The sequence below is a fragment of the Vicugna pacos genome, chromosome 26 (assembly GCF_048564905.1).
Source record: "Vicugna pacos chromosome 26, VicPac4, whole genome shotgun sequence".
Classification (NCBI taxonomy): Eukaryota; Metazoa; Chordata; class Mammalia; order Artiodactyla; family Camelidae; genus Vicugna; species Vicugna pacos.
Window position 1 is genome coordinate 28,949,957 of NC_133012.1, and position 15,131 is coordinate 28,965,087.

At 56.0% G+C, this 15,131-nt stretch overlaps 1 protein-coding gene across 1 annotated transcript in view; it reads right to left on the reverse strand.

The window, feature by feature from the left end:
• The window catches only part of DLGAP2 (DLG associated protein 2), a 363,853-nt gene that overhangs the window by 47,429 nt on the left and 301,293 nt on the right, over positions 1–15,131 (reverse strand). Inside the window, exons 6-7 of the mRNA XM_072950578.1 lie at positions 12,885–13,954; positions 6,793–6,989 (exon numbers count right to left, since the gene is read on the reverse strand). Coding sequence (XP_072806679.1) covers positions 6,793–6,989; positions 12,885–13,954 — 1,267 coding nt within the window. The remainder of the gene's footprint in view (positions 1–6,792; positions 6,990–12,884; positions 13,955–15,131) is intronic.

The following is a 15,131-nucleotide window of genomic DNA, read 5'->3' on the forward strand; positions in this document are numbered from 1 at the left end:
TGCGCCTGCTGCAGGGGGTCTGCTGTTGACTTACCGACATTCAGAGTGTTTGAGGTTTATTTTTCTGAAATTCAGTTTGCTGACATCTCTCCCTGTAATTTATTTTTCCAAAGAGACACGAGTGGAGGCCAGTGTGTGTGAGCTGCGACACAGAGGAAGCGGGGGCCCGGCGACCAGCCATCAGCCAGGACCAAGGCAGGGCTGCTCTAAAGGGACTTTCTTGGGGTGAAAACGCTCTCCCCAGGTGTGTTTACCCGGCAAGTGAGCCATTCATCTAACACACACTCACTGGGCGCCCAGGGCAGGAACAAGATGGCTGAACCTCGCCCTTGCTCCCAGGAGCTTCCGGGGCAGCAGGCTGGAGTCTGTGTCTCTCGGACCTGCCCCGTCAGGTCCCCCGCCCAGAAGGCAGAGGGAGCAGGCATTTGGGACCTGGGGGGTCAGGATCACCAGGGCAGAGACGACGTCCGGCTGCGGCTCTCACCTGGGCATCGGGACTTGGGGGCCACATTAAACGCAACACGCCCGAGGCTGGACTCAGCCACCCCCGACCTCTGCGCCTCCTTCCAGCCCCTCTCCCACCCATGTCAGAGTCCTGGGGGGGGCGTCTTCCGTCCCTGCTCCTTTTGTTCAGCACCATCCCCTAACAGGTCCACTTCCCGACCCGTTTTCTCAGTCCCCCTGCCATTGCCAACGCAGTCTGCTCTCCTTCACTGGGATTTCCTGACAGACATATGACCGTGTCCCCCAGTCAGATCCATCTTCCCTAGACAGAAACCGTCTAGGCTACTGAACCCCTTCAGGGGCTCCCCACGACCTTCAGGAGCAATTTTAGGGCATTTGTTAGCCTGACAAACGAGGCGACTGGAACACGAAGCTACAGTAAAGATCACCACTGACACCCACCTGATCAGCCCCAGTGACCACTTCCTGACGAGCAGTTCAGGGCGTCAGACACCACTGAGCACCTGCTCTGCGTCAGGATAGCTCAGCCACGGTCTCTGCCCTCGAGGGACCTGGAGCGAAGTCTGGCCAGTGAGACAAACAGAAAACTGGATCGGTTCCCCGTCAGGTGGTGTGTGCAGAGAAGACATTCTGGCCCACACCGCCACCGCTGCCTTTGTTCCAGAATCTCTCCTGTTAGCGCTTGAAATTAAATATCACTGCAGCAGTTAAACATGCGTTTCCATTCTTCTCACTCCATTGTATTTTCTGACTGCTGATTTTATAGGTTAAACATTTGATTACCTACCACCCTGTAAAACGTGAGGTACATGCTGCCTAAGAAGAAAGAAAGCGTTCTTTCGCCGTTGCAATGTTTAATAAGTGCTGAAGTTAGTGACTGTCTGAATATGCCACCACATACCACCACATACATGTAGGACCCTACAGGCAGTAAGATCGAGCATCCTGTTGTGACTGGAGAGAATCACTAAGTGTGCATCCATCTGAAGTGAAAAGAGCAGTGTAACCGCATCATGGAAGCGATCTGACGTGGTGCCCCAGTCAGCTGACAATGTCTGGGGGACTGCACGGCAGTTATCAGGGTAATAAAAAGAAATGAGTGTTCACTGCCATTCGAGGGAGCCGTAATTTAATCCGGAACTAGAGAAAAACACAGAAGATAGAGAAGAACGAGGGCACCAAATGTGCAGGAAGATGGCTAATGGGAACCTCTCAGTACGGGGACATCCCGGGAGTCAGAAGTCACCGGCAGCAGACGGGGCAGCCCTGGGAGGGGAGACTGTGCTGGAAAAGCCCTGGGCTCTCTGGACCAGGGATGCTGAAGGCCCCTGCCCCCATGTGCACGTGGTGGTGCTAGAGCTGGAGGCGATTCTCGGGACCAGTAATGCTCAGCGCCCACTGCTTTCACTCCATCGAGGAAGAGGGGTTCCCTGGTGACAGCTCGGGGACGTGTCTCTGCAAGTCTTCTTTTACTACGTCTCACGTAAAATGAGCCTTGAAGACACAACACGTGGGCATACTCCCGGGAATAAGTTTCACTTTATGGCTTTAGAACACACATAAAACTACACTTCCACTTGTAGCAGAGAAGTGTAATAAAGTCACTGAGCATAAAGGTATTACTGTGGTAACTTTGCAACACAAGGATTATTTGCTTTAAATGCAGTGTTATTACTGGGAAAACAGCACTTACCGGTTACGAGGGGGCTTAGAAGACAGTGAAGCCGATTTTCAGTATCTTTTAACACTAACATATACTTTTGGAAAATTTTAAGGAAATATTTGAAAGAAGGTAAAACTCAGCTGCTGCTCCACCACCCAGAGATGATCATTCCTAACACGTTGGTGCCTCCGTGTATTAGTTTTCCACTGCTGTGTGTGGCGGTTAATCTTATGCATCAACTTGGCTAGACTGCGGGACCCAGATACCTGGTCAAATAGTAGTCTAGACAGTACTGTGAAGGAGTTTTTTTTGAAGATGCGATTAACATTTAAACTGGTAGACTGAGTAAGTAGACTGCCCTCAGAATGCGGGTGGGCCTCGCCCAACCAGTTGAAGGTCTTAAGAGAAAAGATCAACCTCCTTGAGGAAGAGGAAGCGTCCAGATGCCTTCAGACTTGAGCTGCAGCAGCGTCTCCCCTGGGCCATCAGCCTGCCAGTCATGGGAGCCAGCTCCTCACAGGTAATCCCTCTGAGGCACACAGGCCCCGTGTCTCAGAACGCTGACTAACGCCATGTTACCATGAACTCAGTGGCTGAGCGCAGCCCTCCTGTGCTAGGTCACGTTAGAACCGCAGGTCACAGCCTGGCGCGGTGGGACCGGTTCTCTGGTCACCGCCCCACACACGGACAGCAAGGCGTCAGCCAGACTGAGTTCTCTTTGGAGGCTCAGGGAAGAAATAATGTAAGTATTTTTCATACATACATATTGATACATTTCACAGTAAAAGAGATTTAAAAAAGATTTATCCTAATAAAGTGGTTATTGCAAAAGCAATTCAGGTCATCAAACCCTTACTTTTTTAACTGTGAAAAAGAATTCTGTCATTTTCAGTTGACTGGTTTTTGGTGCCTAGTTAATATCCTGGCAATCTGTACGCTTATTTTTTTTAATTCTTACATTTTTTATTTCTATTTTTTATTTTTGGTACATTTACTTATTTACTTAATATTATCTTATTTATATACTTAGTTCATAACACACACTTATTTATTGGATGACTAAGTATGTGAATTCATTCGTTAAGCATCATTTACCAAGGAAGATGGCGGTTTCAGGAGAATAAATCATTTTAGTGCATTTGGGAGAACCGCACACAAGGCACTTAGAACAGCCACTGCCGCTGCAGGCTCACTGTCGGGCTTAGTGTTACGTGACTTCGCCCTCAGATTTTACAGCCTCTTCGCTCTGAACTCTTTACTCAGTGCGTTCCCCGGGAACACAGCAGACGAGGGCAGCCGGGGAGAAGTGTGGCCCCTTTCAGCCCCAGGCCAGCGTCTGCTTCTCACCCCAAAGGGACTGTGTGCACTGTCACCGCCCTCTGTCCTCAGTTTCGCCAGGTGGGGCCCAGCTGCTGGCCGTCCGTGTCCCTCGCCGCCTGCACAGCTCCGGGGACCGGGCGGAGACGCGCATGGGCTGTCACAGTGCGGACGCGGGCCCTCGGAGCCCCGCACGGCCCCAGGCGTCTGTCTGGCACCGCGCTGTTTCACAGCCACACTCCAAGGACTTCCTTTAATTTTTCTCACGGTACCAGGTCTGCTGACAATGCTTTTCTCAACTTCTGTTTTTGTGAAAAGGTCTCTATTTCATTTTCATTTTTGAACGGTACTTTCTCTAAGTCTAGAATTCTGGGTTAATCAGCTTCTCTTTTCATACTTTAAGCATCTCCCTTCGTTGTTTCTGGCTTGGAGAGTTTATGCTGAGAAGCTGAAACTGTCTGTTCCTCTGTAGGTAGCGTCTTGTTCTGTAAGAGTCCCCTTTATCCTTGGCTTCTGGTGGTTGGAACGTGATGGGGAGACGGGGTGAGGCCTTTGGTTTGTTTCACTGTTTGGGTGTTTATCTTTCTCGAGAGTTCCGAGCTCTTCAGTCTCTGACTTAACGTCTCATGACGTTCAGGAATTCTTGGACGTTACATCTTCAGACGTCTCTTCCCTCCGGGGCTCCTCCGTGCTGGACAGCTTGACGCCTCCCCGCAGCTCTTAAACGCGCTCCTCTGCTTTTCGCGCCCTACGTTTTCTCCTTCGCGTTTCAGTGTGGTGGTCTCTGTGCACCTGCCTTCGAGTTCACTGCTTACCACTCAGTCACGTCTACTGACGAGCCAGTCAGCAAAGCTCGTCGTTCCTCCACGTGACCTTCCTTCACAGCACTTCTCGCCGCCCCCGTCCTGTAATTTTCCTCTGTCTGTGGAGTCCACGCTTCCCCTTAGACCCTTTACTGTAATAATCTGTTATTTCAAAGTTTTCTTGGCAGTCCTGTCGCCAGTGTCACCTGTCCATCCCGTGGTTGCTCTGTCTCCTGAGAGTGGCTTTACTGTCTTTCACTGTGTCTTCTAAGTCCTGGTATTTCTGAGTAGACGGCACATCTGCATAAACGAAGGTTGGCATGATATATAAAAGGCACACACTGAGACGTCCTGGGCCTTCCCTGCTGCGCCTGCCTCCTCCTCACTCCTTAGAGGTAAGCATTTTTTATTAGTTTCTTAGTTATTCTCGTGGTTTCACTACGTCATAGAGACGGACAAGAGCTGTCGTCTTATTTTCCCATTATGTGCAAAGCGGCACGTTATTTACTAACGCTCTGCACTTGGCTGTTTAACGCGCTCTGATCGCTGTGTCGGCACACAGAAGTCTTCCCCGTTTCTCACAGCCGCCTAACAGTCTACCATGTTCCATTAGTAACATTCTGCTGTTTGAACACGTGTACATCTGCTATTCAGTCAGGACTGTAAGGGTGAACCTGGGGTTATTTTCAGCTTTTGCTATTCCTGGCCGTGTTGCCACGAATAACGTGTTACTACTTACAGGCGCAGGTCTGTCCAGGGGACACGTTGTTCAAAGTGTGTTCCAGCAGCCCTGCCTCTCCATCGCTCCCTTGGGTTTTGGGGGAACTTTTACTGTACTGGGTAACGAAGTGGGTCTTACAAATGCAGACTCCTAACCCGCCCTCTGAGCACTGTCAGCGTGGGCGCCTGGCACGAGGCCCCGGGCCAGCCCCCGAGACGAGGAGAGGGACGGGCTGCAGGTGCTGGGGAGGGAGGGGACGGAAGTGCCCGGGGGAGAGGTCAGGCGTGGGGACAGGACGCGCGAGCGCGGGCCAGGGGGTCCGCAGGCCAGGAGGGGGACCGCGTCAACAGGAAAGTAAAGTGCATAATCCTTAAGGAGGCCTGATGCCTGCTCGCAGTCACTACACTGCTTGCTTTTTTTTTCTTTTCTTTTCCATGGTTTTCTTTTAATGTGCACGATCATGAAATGAATGACACACTTTTAACACGAGAAGTTACGTCGGCAGCCCCCTACCCAGGGGTTCAAACCCCACGACCTGCTCAGCACAGCTGGCGCCCAGGGAGGGTTCCAGGGACCCCACGTTCTCAGGTGTTCCCCAGCCCCCCCACATCAAGGTGGGGAGACTGAGGTCTGGTGCAGCCCTTGACTGCAGGGGGCAGGGTCAGTGATGCCTCTGGCTCCCCCCAGCACAACTTCCCAGTGAGAACCTCTTCCAAGACTGGGTTTCTCTGACATGCGCCTCCCTCCCCTAGTTCCCTCTCTGAGCTCCAAAGGGCGAGACTCTGGCTGGGCTCCCGGCCACGCCCTCACAACCCCCTCCACCGACCATCTTCTCCGTGAGGCAGGGCCTCAGGGGACACGTGAGGGAGGCGGCAGATGGCACTGACCGTCACCCCTTCCTGCCTGGCGTCCCCAACGCAACTGCTGTGGAACTTAAGGGAGGCCACAAAGGTGTGGTTCATGTCTGCAGGGTTTTAGTTCCCATCCTGCAAGGAGACTAACAGGTCGGGGGATTTACTGGGAGAAGAAATCACACCTGGTTCCACGTGCTGCCGTGTGCACGGTGGGGGTGGGGGCAGACCGACACCAAGGTAACACTCCGGTCACAGCCTCATCCTCTGTCCAGGCTGCAGCCGCTCTGGACGCAGCACCGGCAAATCTCCTCGGACCTTCCCATGGGACGACCGACAGCTCGCGGTGGGAAAAGCAGGCAGTTTTTGCATTTACATCCAGATTTAGCCAAACGGGCCAGATACACACAGCACGGTGACAGTTAAGGGTCAGTCGTATGTTCACAGTTCACAGAGGAGTAATCGAGTTCCTCGTTTCCTTGGTTTGTATTTTGTGAAACAAGTTACACACATGGACTGTGTATTTCTGGACAAACATACAAAGCCTGTGCTTTCTAGCTGTGAAGTGGACTCATGTCCTGCCCCTCCCCTGTGAACAGCATGCGGCCTCCACAGGCACGTGTAATGTTACAGTAAACAAGAAACGCTCTGCTGTGATTTTCGCTCACACACTTGCTCACACTCACACACTCGCTCACACTCACACAGACGTGCCCCTGGTCAACAACCAGGGTGATCTGAGGAGGCGCCGGTGCGCCACCGGCGAGGAGAGCTGCTTTAAAATTAATCCTTGACACAGATGTGGCCCAGGTGTACCTCCGTAATTACTCTGCAGTAACAACGCAGAGACTGATTGTTTTATGCGAAGTCTAACATTTTCAACCCAGGACTGTTCAGGTGGACAGCTGGCAGCGGTCAGCCGTGCGGAGAGGACACCGGGGCCGGGGTGGGGGGCAGTGCGCTGGGGCTTACGTTTGGAGGTCTCCCAGCGGCCTCTGTCCGAGGGGCTGGAGCAGGGGCCCCGGGGGGGGCGTCTTGGGGCTGGAGTCCGACTCCCCGCTCTCCTCGTCACCCATGGCTTTGATGTAGCTCCCGCTCCGCATCCTCCGGCAGGGGATCTCGTCGTCTCGGCCCCCTGCGGGGCACCCGCCCCACTCGTCCTGGGGCACCTAGGAGAGAGCAGACACGGTCAGCCTGGCACCGACCCCGCGCCCGGGAGACTCAGCCCGGAAGGGCCCCTGGCGTCTCCTCTCGAGGCAGGTGAGGGCAGATGTCCTCAGAGCGCTGAGTGCGGGTCCCCAGGGACACCAGAGCCAGTTACTGCCTTTCCCCGCACTGTAACGGTGAGAGGGAGTCCGTGCCAGCAAAGCGGGACGGGGAGACATCCCACCTGCCGTCTCAGCACCTAGGAAGGAACACCAACATTCAGATTTATTTCCTTCTGGTACAAAAGTCGCTGAAACTTGAGAAAACTGGAAGGAAAGAGGTCTCCGGCGTGTAGGAGGAGGAGGAGGAAAGAGAGGAGGAAGGAGAAGAAAAAACGTAAGGAGGGACGGAGCAGGGCCTACTGCGTGCCACGGGCTGCACCGCCATGTCGAGCCAGGGCCCGGCATCCTGGGGGAGGTGCGCTGGGCCAGCTCACCCCACGGAGCTGACCACTGCCCCCGTCCCGCGTCCCAGCAGACGCCCACGGGGGACACCCCTCCGTGCTGCTGCGTCAAGCTTCCGGCCTGAGTGCTGGCTAAGCCACAGACAGGAAAAAGCTGGCCCATCTTTCGGTGTCCACCTTCCCTGACACACCCAAGTCACGGACCTTTTCTGATCCGGTGTCCCCACCACCCACCTGTCCTGTGCAGCTCAGCGTCCCGTCCCACACTCCCCCGCTGTGCACGTTTACGAAAGCAAACCCGCACCAGGCAGCGGTCTGCAGCGCATGGAGGTCGCACAATTCTACGGACGCACCCACAACTCACGGGGTTCCGTGTGTCGGTCATGCTGGGTGAGGGGATCTCCCACATGCGCTTCACAGAGACAGAGGAGGATGCGATGTCACATTCAGAGTCTCCGGGGTGGGGCTCTTCCTGGTGCAAATACCGAGGGACTTCTGTACCCGCGTCAGCTCATCTGAAACTGGGTCCTGCCGTCCTCCCAGTTTCGATGTTGCCGATGAGCCCACTGCCACCATCCCCACCGGGGAATTGCAGCCTGGCTGGAAAGGCAGCGTTCTCAGCTGAAACCCCTTTCCTCCCTCTTCTCAGAACACGTGGTCAGACACCTCCCACGTTACAGCCCACGACGGGAAAGTCAGTTCTCAGTAGTCAGAACAAATCGCCAGGATGGAGAAAGATGTGGCACCATCTCACGCCAGGCGGGAACGGGGGCCCAGTCTTCATGGAAACGTGTCAGAACTTCCGACTCTCCACGCCCTCTGACCCGGCAATTTCGCTGCTACGAAGGTGTCCCCAGACAACGGGGCTCGTGCCAGGGACTGTGAATTCTTCGCTTGGGTAAAGGGAGGAGACACTCTAATATCTGATCGGGGCGGTGTGAAATATTTACTACAACCGAACCATGGATCCAGTGTAGAAGAAGACACACTTAGCCGTGGAAAGATGTCCACGTGGCGGGGTCAATATTTAGAGCAGAGTAGGCCCTCCATGTTCTTACACTTTAAAGACAGGCGTGCCTGCATTTTGCAGAGAAACAGCCAGAAGGATGTGGAACCATCACTGGGAGACAGTGACTGTGGGCTTCCCAGTAGTTTTTCTTTAAGCTTCTATTTTCTCAGTTTTCTACATGGACCATATATCTTGCTATTGTAATTAAAAGTAAAATTTTTTTTAATTTAAGAAAATTCAGTCCTGAATGCCAGTATCTTTCAGCAGAGGAGACTGGCATAAAATACAGTAAATTATGGTTTAATTAGGACCAAAGAGGCAGGTGCAGAGGGGGTCAGGGATGGAACCAAGCCATCCACAGAGAGGTGGAGAACCTGGGAGGACTTCCTGGAGGTGAGGTCAGGGTTCTAACTAACTGGGACTTGACATGGAGGCGGAAGAAAGAGGCACCCAAAGGCACAGGCTCCCAGTGTCCCCGCTTAGCGGGGAGGAGTGGCTCAGCCACGGGGCGGGTGTTCTGGGGAGGGAGGCTGGAGGCTGGAGGCTGGGCCGGGACAGATGGAGAGAACTCGTTCGCGATGAAAATGCGTTCCCGTTGGCAGCTTTAGGGAATTTTTGTGAATTAAAAACATGTTTCCATAAAAATAACAAAGTAAAGAATTTTTTTCCCCAGCAGCCTGTGAATTAGCTAACAAATGAGACCAGTTTGTATTTTTTGTTTCTGATTTAAGCAGCCAGTGTCGCAGCCGTTGACAGAAGAGGTTTCAACACCAGAGGAGGGAGAGCAGACCCAGGCGCAGGGCACGAAGGCTGCTTCCCTGCAGGCGCCTCAGGACCGTCGAGAGGACGAGGGGCAACGCTGGCACGCACTGTGCCTCAGTGAGTGACTGCTGGGCACGCGCCCGTGTCAAACACCTGCGGCAGGAGACGTCCGGGGGGCCGACACGGGGGAATGCAGGGGTGAGCCTGCGCCCACAGGAGCCCCGACCTGCGGACCCCGCGTGGACTCTGCTGCAGTGAGTGACAATTAATTACCCTAATTTCCTGTCTGCACAGAGTGCCGAGTGAGATCTGTAACTTCTGAAGAGCATCCTCCGGAGGTCGAGTTCAGCGTGCATTTCGGAATCTCCTGTTTCTGGCATCAAGCAGGCCTGAACGCGGCGTATTAGCCTATCAGGCAGCAGGGCCCAGGTGGCAAGGGCCAGGGCTTGGTAACAATATTCTCTTTCAGGGGTGACAATCAAGGAAAAACGCCCCAAACGCTGTGAGTCCCCACAGGGAACGTCTTCTCCGCTCACTCCATGACTTACTTGCTTGTTTTAAATGCATGCCAGGTACACCCGCCTCTGGGGATAAAACTGAGAGCAGCAGGGCTGGGCTCCTCGGTTCCAGGTTTTCACAGAAAGGACAGCGGTTCCAAGTGGGGGCGCCCGCCGGGGCCACCCCGATCTCCATCTGGGGCAGCCGTGACTTCCGCACCCCTGGGGAGCGCGGCCCGCCTCCCGGGACCAGAGATGCTTGCTCTCAGGAAAGCAGGAAGCAGTCCCGCCCCACGAGCGCCTGGCGCATGCCTGTCTGACGCTGCTGGTGGCTCTTCTGTCTGTAACGACCTGAGCCTGGGAGCTGACCCTTCTTTGCAGGCTAACCAAAGCTGGCTGGGTTTTTGCCTTTTCTTCTGCATGGTTTTAATGAACAGTGACTTTTTCAGGTGTGCAACTTACCACGTAAATCAAGGGAAAGAGAACGCCGTTCGGTGTGATGCTTCCCTGAGAACTGTTCACCACTTCCAAACCCCCCAGGCTGGCGCATCCGCGGTGGGACTGGTCATCAGGGCCCCTCCGGGGGTCTCAGTGAGGTCAGCCTTCAGCCAGAAACGCGCTTCCCATCACCTCCTTCGGGACATGCCTGTCCCGCGCCCAGGCGCTTTTATGTCAAAATTCACGTTCTTGGATGCAAGGTACTCCCCTTTCGAGGAAAAGAAGACAGCTTCCTTTCTCACCTGAAGCTTGGCCAGTCTACAGTGTTGCGTCCGGCGTGCAGCACAGTGACTCAGGTTTATGTACGGCCACTGAAAGGGAGTGGATGCAGGTCCCTGTGCTGCGCAGTGGGACCTCGCCATTCACCTCTGCCTGCCTTTAGCTTCTCCGTTCTATTGGAGTCCGGGCACATTACGTAATTGAGGGGCTTGGAGGGCCGGGCCCTCCCTGCAGAGGGAAGTCCGAGTGCCACTCACCGTCAGCCCTGTGCTCGCACGGAGCAGCCCCTGGGATTCCCCAGCCGCGGGCCACCCCGCCCAGCGCAGGCGCATCTGCTGCTGAGGAGTCTGCCCGTGTGTGGACCCACGCAGCTCAAACCCGCGTCACTCCAGGGTCAGCTGCATACTCAGAACATGCGTGTAGGTTGGTTACACAGGAATTTCATTTTAGAGCAGTCAAGGCGGCACTGTGAGGTATTTGTCACAAGCAGGAGCCTCGGCTGGTCAGTTTGGGAGCCACTGTTGTGGCAGGAAAGTTGTCGAGACAGTTGCGAGAAGGGCCGGGGTTCGGAGAGCACGCGGTCAGGTGGTCAGCAAGCCCCGGGGGGCCTGGGAAGGAGTCTCGTAAGAAAGTCTTCCCAGCCGATCCGTTCCCCGGGGAGGCAGGGGCGCTGGGCGGGGCGGCGGGACACAGCAGGGGTGGGGGGCGCGGCAAGGGCGGTGCTTGCTCCCTGGCCCAGGGGTGCGCCGGCTTCTGACGAACCGAAGTCCAACTAGCGGTGAACCTCGTGGCTCCCAGCCGGGGCCACTCCTGTCCCGGGGACAGCGGGCAACAGTGGGGGTGCCGCTTACTGGCCGCTAGAGGCTCAAGGCAGTCCCCACGGGAGACAGGCCCGGCCACGTGTCCTCCTGTCTCTGATTTCCTACCACAGACACTCCTCACCGTCCTTCGTCACACACAGGCTGCGCCATCTGTAACCGGTGATCGTGGGTAATGTCCACCCACAAGGCATCAGAGGTCTAGGCGACGCCGATGATTTTCAGGGCGCCTTTCTCAGCCGCTGCTGAATCTGACCACAAAGTCTGATGTACATGAGATTAATGAGGCAGAAGGACTCACCAGACTCACAGCTGGCAAATACTCAAAACCCCACCATCACTCAGTGAAGAATTTGTTTCAGTGACATTCTGGACCGCCCGTCACAGGCACAAGGCCAAGCTGGGAACCAAAGACAGAGCACTGGAGTGGGTCACCGCTCGCCGTGTGCCGTCTCTGTCCGGGGCGGGCCGTGTGGGGTTTGTTTCGACGTGCCCTGGGTGGGAAGGGGGGTGGGCGTGGGTGAGACAAGACGAGCCGGGAATGGACGGCTCCAGAAGCTGGGTGGCGGGTCTGGCTCCCAGGGACCCAGCACCACAGCTGGAGGCCCATTCTGAAGTGCTGAGGGGACACCGCGCGAGAGGCTTCCCAGGTACAAACGGAGAAAGACAAGAGAGGCCTGCTTCTCCAAGAACGAGTGGACGGGGCCCTGGGCGCCCCCATCGTGTCCCTTTAGACGCGTCCAGGCAAAGCCACCATGTTTATGTCTTACCAGAGCTCGCTCACTACAAGCAGGACTCGTCCCTTCCATTGCTATAAAGATAATATTTTATCCGACTACCAATTTGTCTCCTTGAATAAATCTGCCTGCAAAAGCAATTTGGTTAACATTTCCGTTTAAAACAGAACCACTGGGTTTTGGACAAGGTACCAGATGGCAGTCGGAGCTGCTAAAATGATCTGCAGCCACCTGACGCCTGAAAAGACTCCCAGTTGTCTGTAGTCCCATTAATTGCCCGCCTGGTGACTCAGCCGGCACTCAGCACTGTTACCCGTTGCTCTGGGAAGATCTCTAACCCGGCACGCAGCCCTCAGCTGCTGCTGTCGGGAGAGGCGAAGTGGCTGAACTGGAATCCGACTACACGTGTTCTAAAGGGAAACTTCAGACCTTCAGTCTTTGCTGACAGCACTGTTGCACTGACAGAAGTCAGGGCAGGAGCTCCTTAAAAGTGGTGGGTGCCTCTCGGGGCACCCCCAGCACACTCAGCCACAGCGTGATGAGGCGCTGAGATGGGAAGGAAATTATATAACACGGAGTTCCATGGTGCGCCTCCTCCAGCCACCCACCCACCGTGTTTAGTCTGTTTTTGCCTCTGGTGAATGTGTTTCATCTGCACCCCAGAGGAACAGGTGCATTCTCCACAACCACGCGCCTCGGTGTCCTGCAGGTTTAAAGATGCTTCTGTCAGGGAAGGCCAGCGAACCCGCTCCGGCCAAACCCGCCACTCTCCAACGAGAAAACAGGACGCGGGCTGAGGCATTGCACAGTTGCTGCCAAGCCCTCGGCCTTCGAGGCGCAAAGGCGGCTGCGGGCTAGAGGAGGGGGCTCCCCCAGGCCCCCGCCCGCCCGCCCGCCGCTGCTGGGAGACCTTACCTGCAGGTAGTGGCAGGGCCGCAGCGGCGGCTTGGTCTCCGGGTGCACCAGCGGCTTGTCCAGGTGCAGCGAGCTCTTGCGGTAGGCCTCCTTGGCCTGGCTCACCGTCAGGGTGGACCAGGAGCTCCGCTTCATGTACCTGGTGTCCGGCGTCATGGCCACGCCCTCGCAGGCCGAGCACTTGACGTCGCTGTTGCTCTTGGAGGTGCGCAGCGACAGGTCCCCAAAGGGGCCCGGGAGCGCGTCGGGGTAGCAGTGGGCGAGGGGGCCCACGTGCGGCCTGCTGATGGCACTGGACGCCCGGTAGGTGCTGTCGCTGTCCAGGTTGTCATCCGAGCCCCACCAGCTGCTCAGCCCCGACCTGAGCCTGGGCTCCGGCCTGCGCTCCTTGCTCTTGCTCCGCTTGCCGTGCTTGGCGTGGTGGCCGTGGTGGTGGTCGTCCGGCCGGCCGTCCCCCTTGGTCCCGTTCACGCTGCTCTTGGCCGAGCCCTCCAGGGAGTGGGACTTGGTGAAGAGCTTCTGCACGGAGTGGACGAGGTGCCGGATGCGCCCTGGGCTCTCGCTGCGCTGCTCGGTGCCCGCGGACGTCCGCTGGTACTGCAGCGTGTGGAACCCGTCCCGGTGCAGTGGGAGCTGCTTCTCGAACTGGTCCAGGAGGTTGGCCGGGATCCGGTTGATCTTGGCGCTGGCGTGGGACGCGGCGCAGTCGTCCCGGGGGTCGTAGTGGGAGCTGTAGTGCATCCGGGGAAAGGTGCTGCTGGACACGTGGTCGCCCAGCGCCACAGGCATCACCACGCAGTCCGAGTGGACGGAGGCCCGGGGGGAGCAGCGGTGGTGGTCCACGGGGCAGCTCTCCGCCGGGCGGAGCAGGTAGGGCTGCCGCCCCTCCTGCCCGTGGTGGAGGTGGCCGTGGCCGAGCTCGCAGTCCTCGGGGGGCGCCAAGCCCCACGTGTGGCCGGAGCACAGCTGCGGCGGGTTCCGACTTCCGGGTAGCCCTTTCATAGTCCTGGGCGCAGGCGAGCGCCTCTCCTCATCAAAGTGCAGAGTCGGGGACCATGAGCACTGCTGGTCTGCGGAGAAAGCACAGAAACGCCACGTGAGACTTGTGCAAACGCGGGCGGGAGGCCTCCCGTGTGGAGAGGTGAGCCACCTGACACCCCACCCCTCCACACGTGGGCCGTTTTCATCTGTGGCCACTCCTGGTCTGAGCATTCATTTGTGAACAATCGTTTTTTAAAGAGCACCACATTGATTGCTCCGAAGTATGAGAATGTTAAAGACTCTGATGCTCCCACGTGTGGGTCTAGCAAACACAAGTATTTAATGTCCAGCAGATTCATCAGGTACCCTGACAGCAAGATTTTGAAGTATTAAACGACGAACAATCTGCGGGAAAAAATGAGTTACGTTTCAACTAGAATTGAGTATTGTGGTTCAGTTTAAGAAGCTAAAAATCACCACCTGCTGTTTAATCAGTAACACTGCCTGGCAGGCTGCTGCGTGTCAAGCTGAGCTGTTAGCCACGAACTGCCAATGCCACATTCTCCCCAAGCAGGTCAGGAGCGGAGGTGGCCACTGCTTCTCAAGGCCACTGTCTGTGTCAACACGAGGACTAAACCAGGCTGTCCTGACATCCTATTTCAGAGTTTTGATTTCCATCTGTAAGGTTCTACTCAGAAGAAACAGGATAAAAAAGTTTGATTTTGTAAGCTGCAGCATCACACACAGACCCTCAGATTGCAGGTGCCAGCCCGGGGAGGGTGCTGGCTTCGCTGCTGCTGGATGTGGACCCCTGCTGTGCTTCCTGGTAGGAAGGTGGTCGAGTCCAGTGGCTGAACGGTGGCCTCCGGACGTTGACTAGTTAGGGTGAGGGTCCCAGTGCTGCCACCACTAGCGTGTGGCCTGGGGGCTCCCGTCCCCTTGACTGTGTGCAGGCAGAGCTGCGAGTAGGTTCCAGGAGGAGGGCACGCTCCGTGTCACTCATTGAGCTGCTTGACTGTGACTGTGGTCGCTGCCACCCTAACTTCTCCGGGGCCAGCGCTGGTGAAGTTCAGGCCTTACTGGACTCCAGGACCAGCTGGAGACGCTCCTTCCGTCACTCTGCTTTCTGTTGTCCCAGGGCTTCTGCTTGTGCGTCTGTTTCTGCTGCTTCCAACTGGTCACTGAACAGACGCAGAAAATACAGGCTGCATCCTGGCACAGGACACGCACCTGTGGTACGTACACACGGCGCACGTGTCCATACGT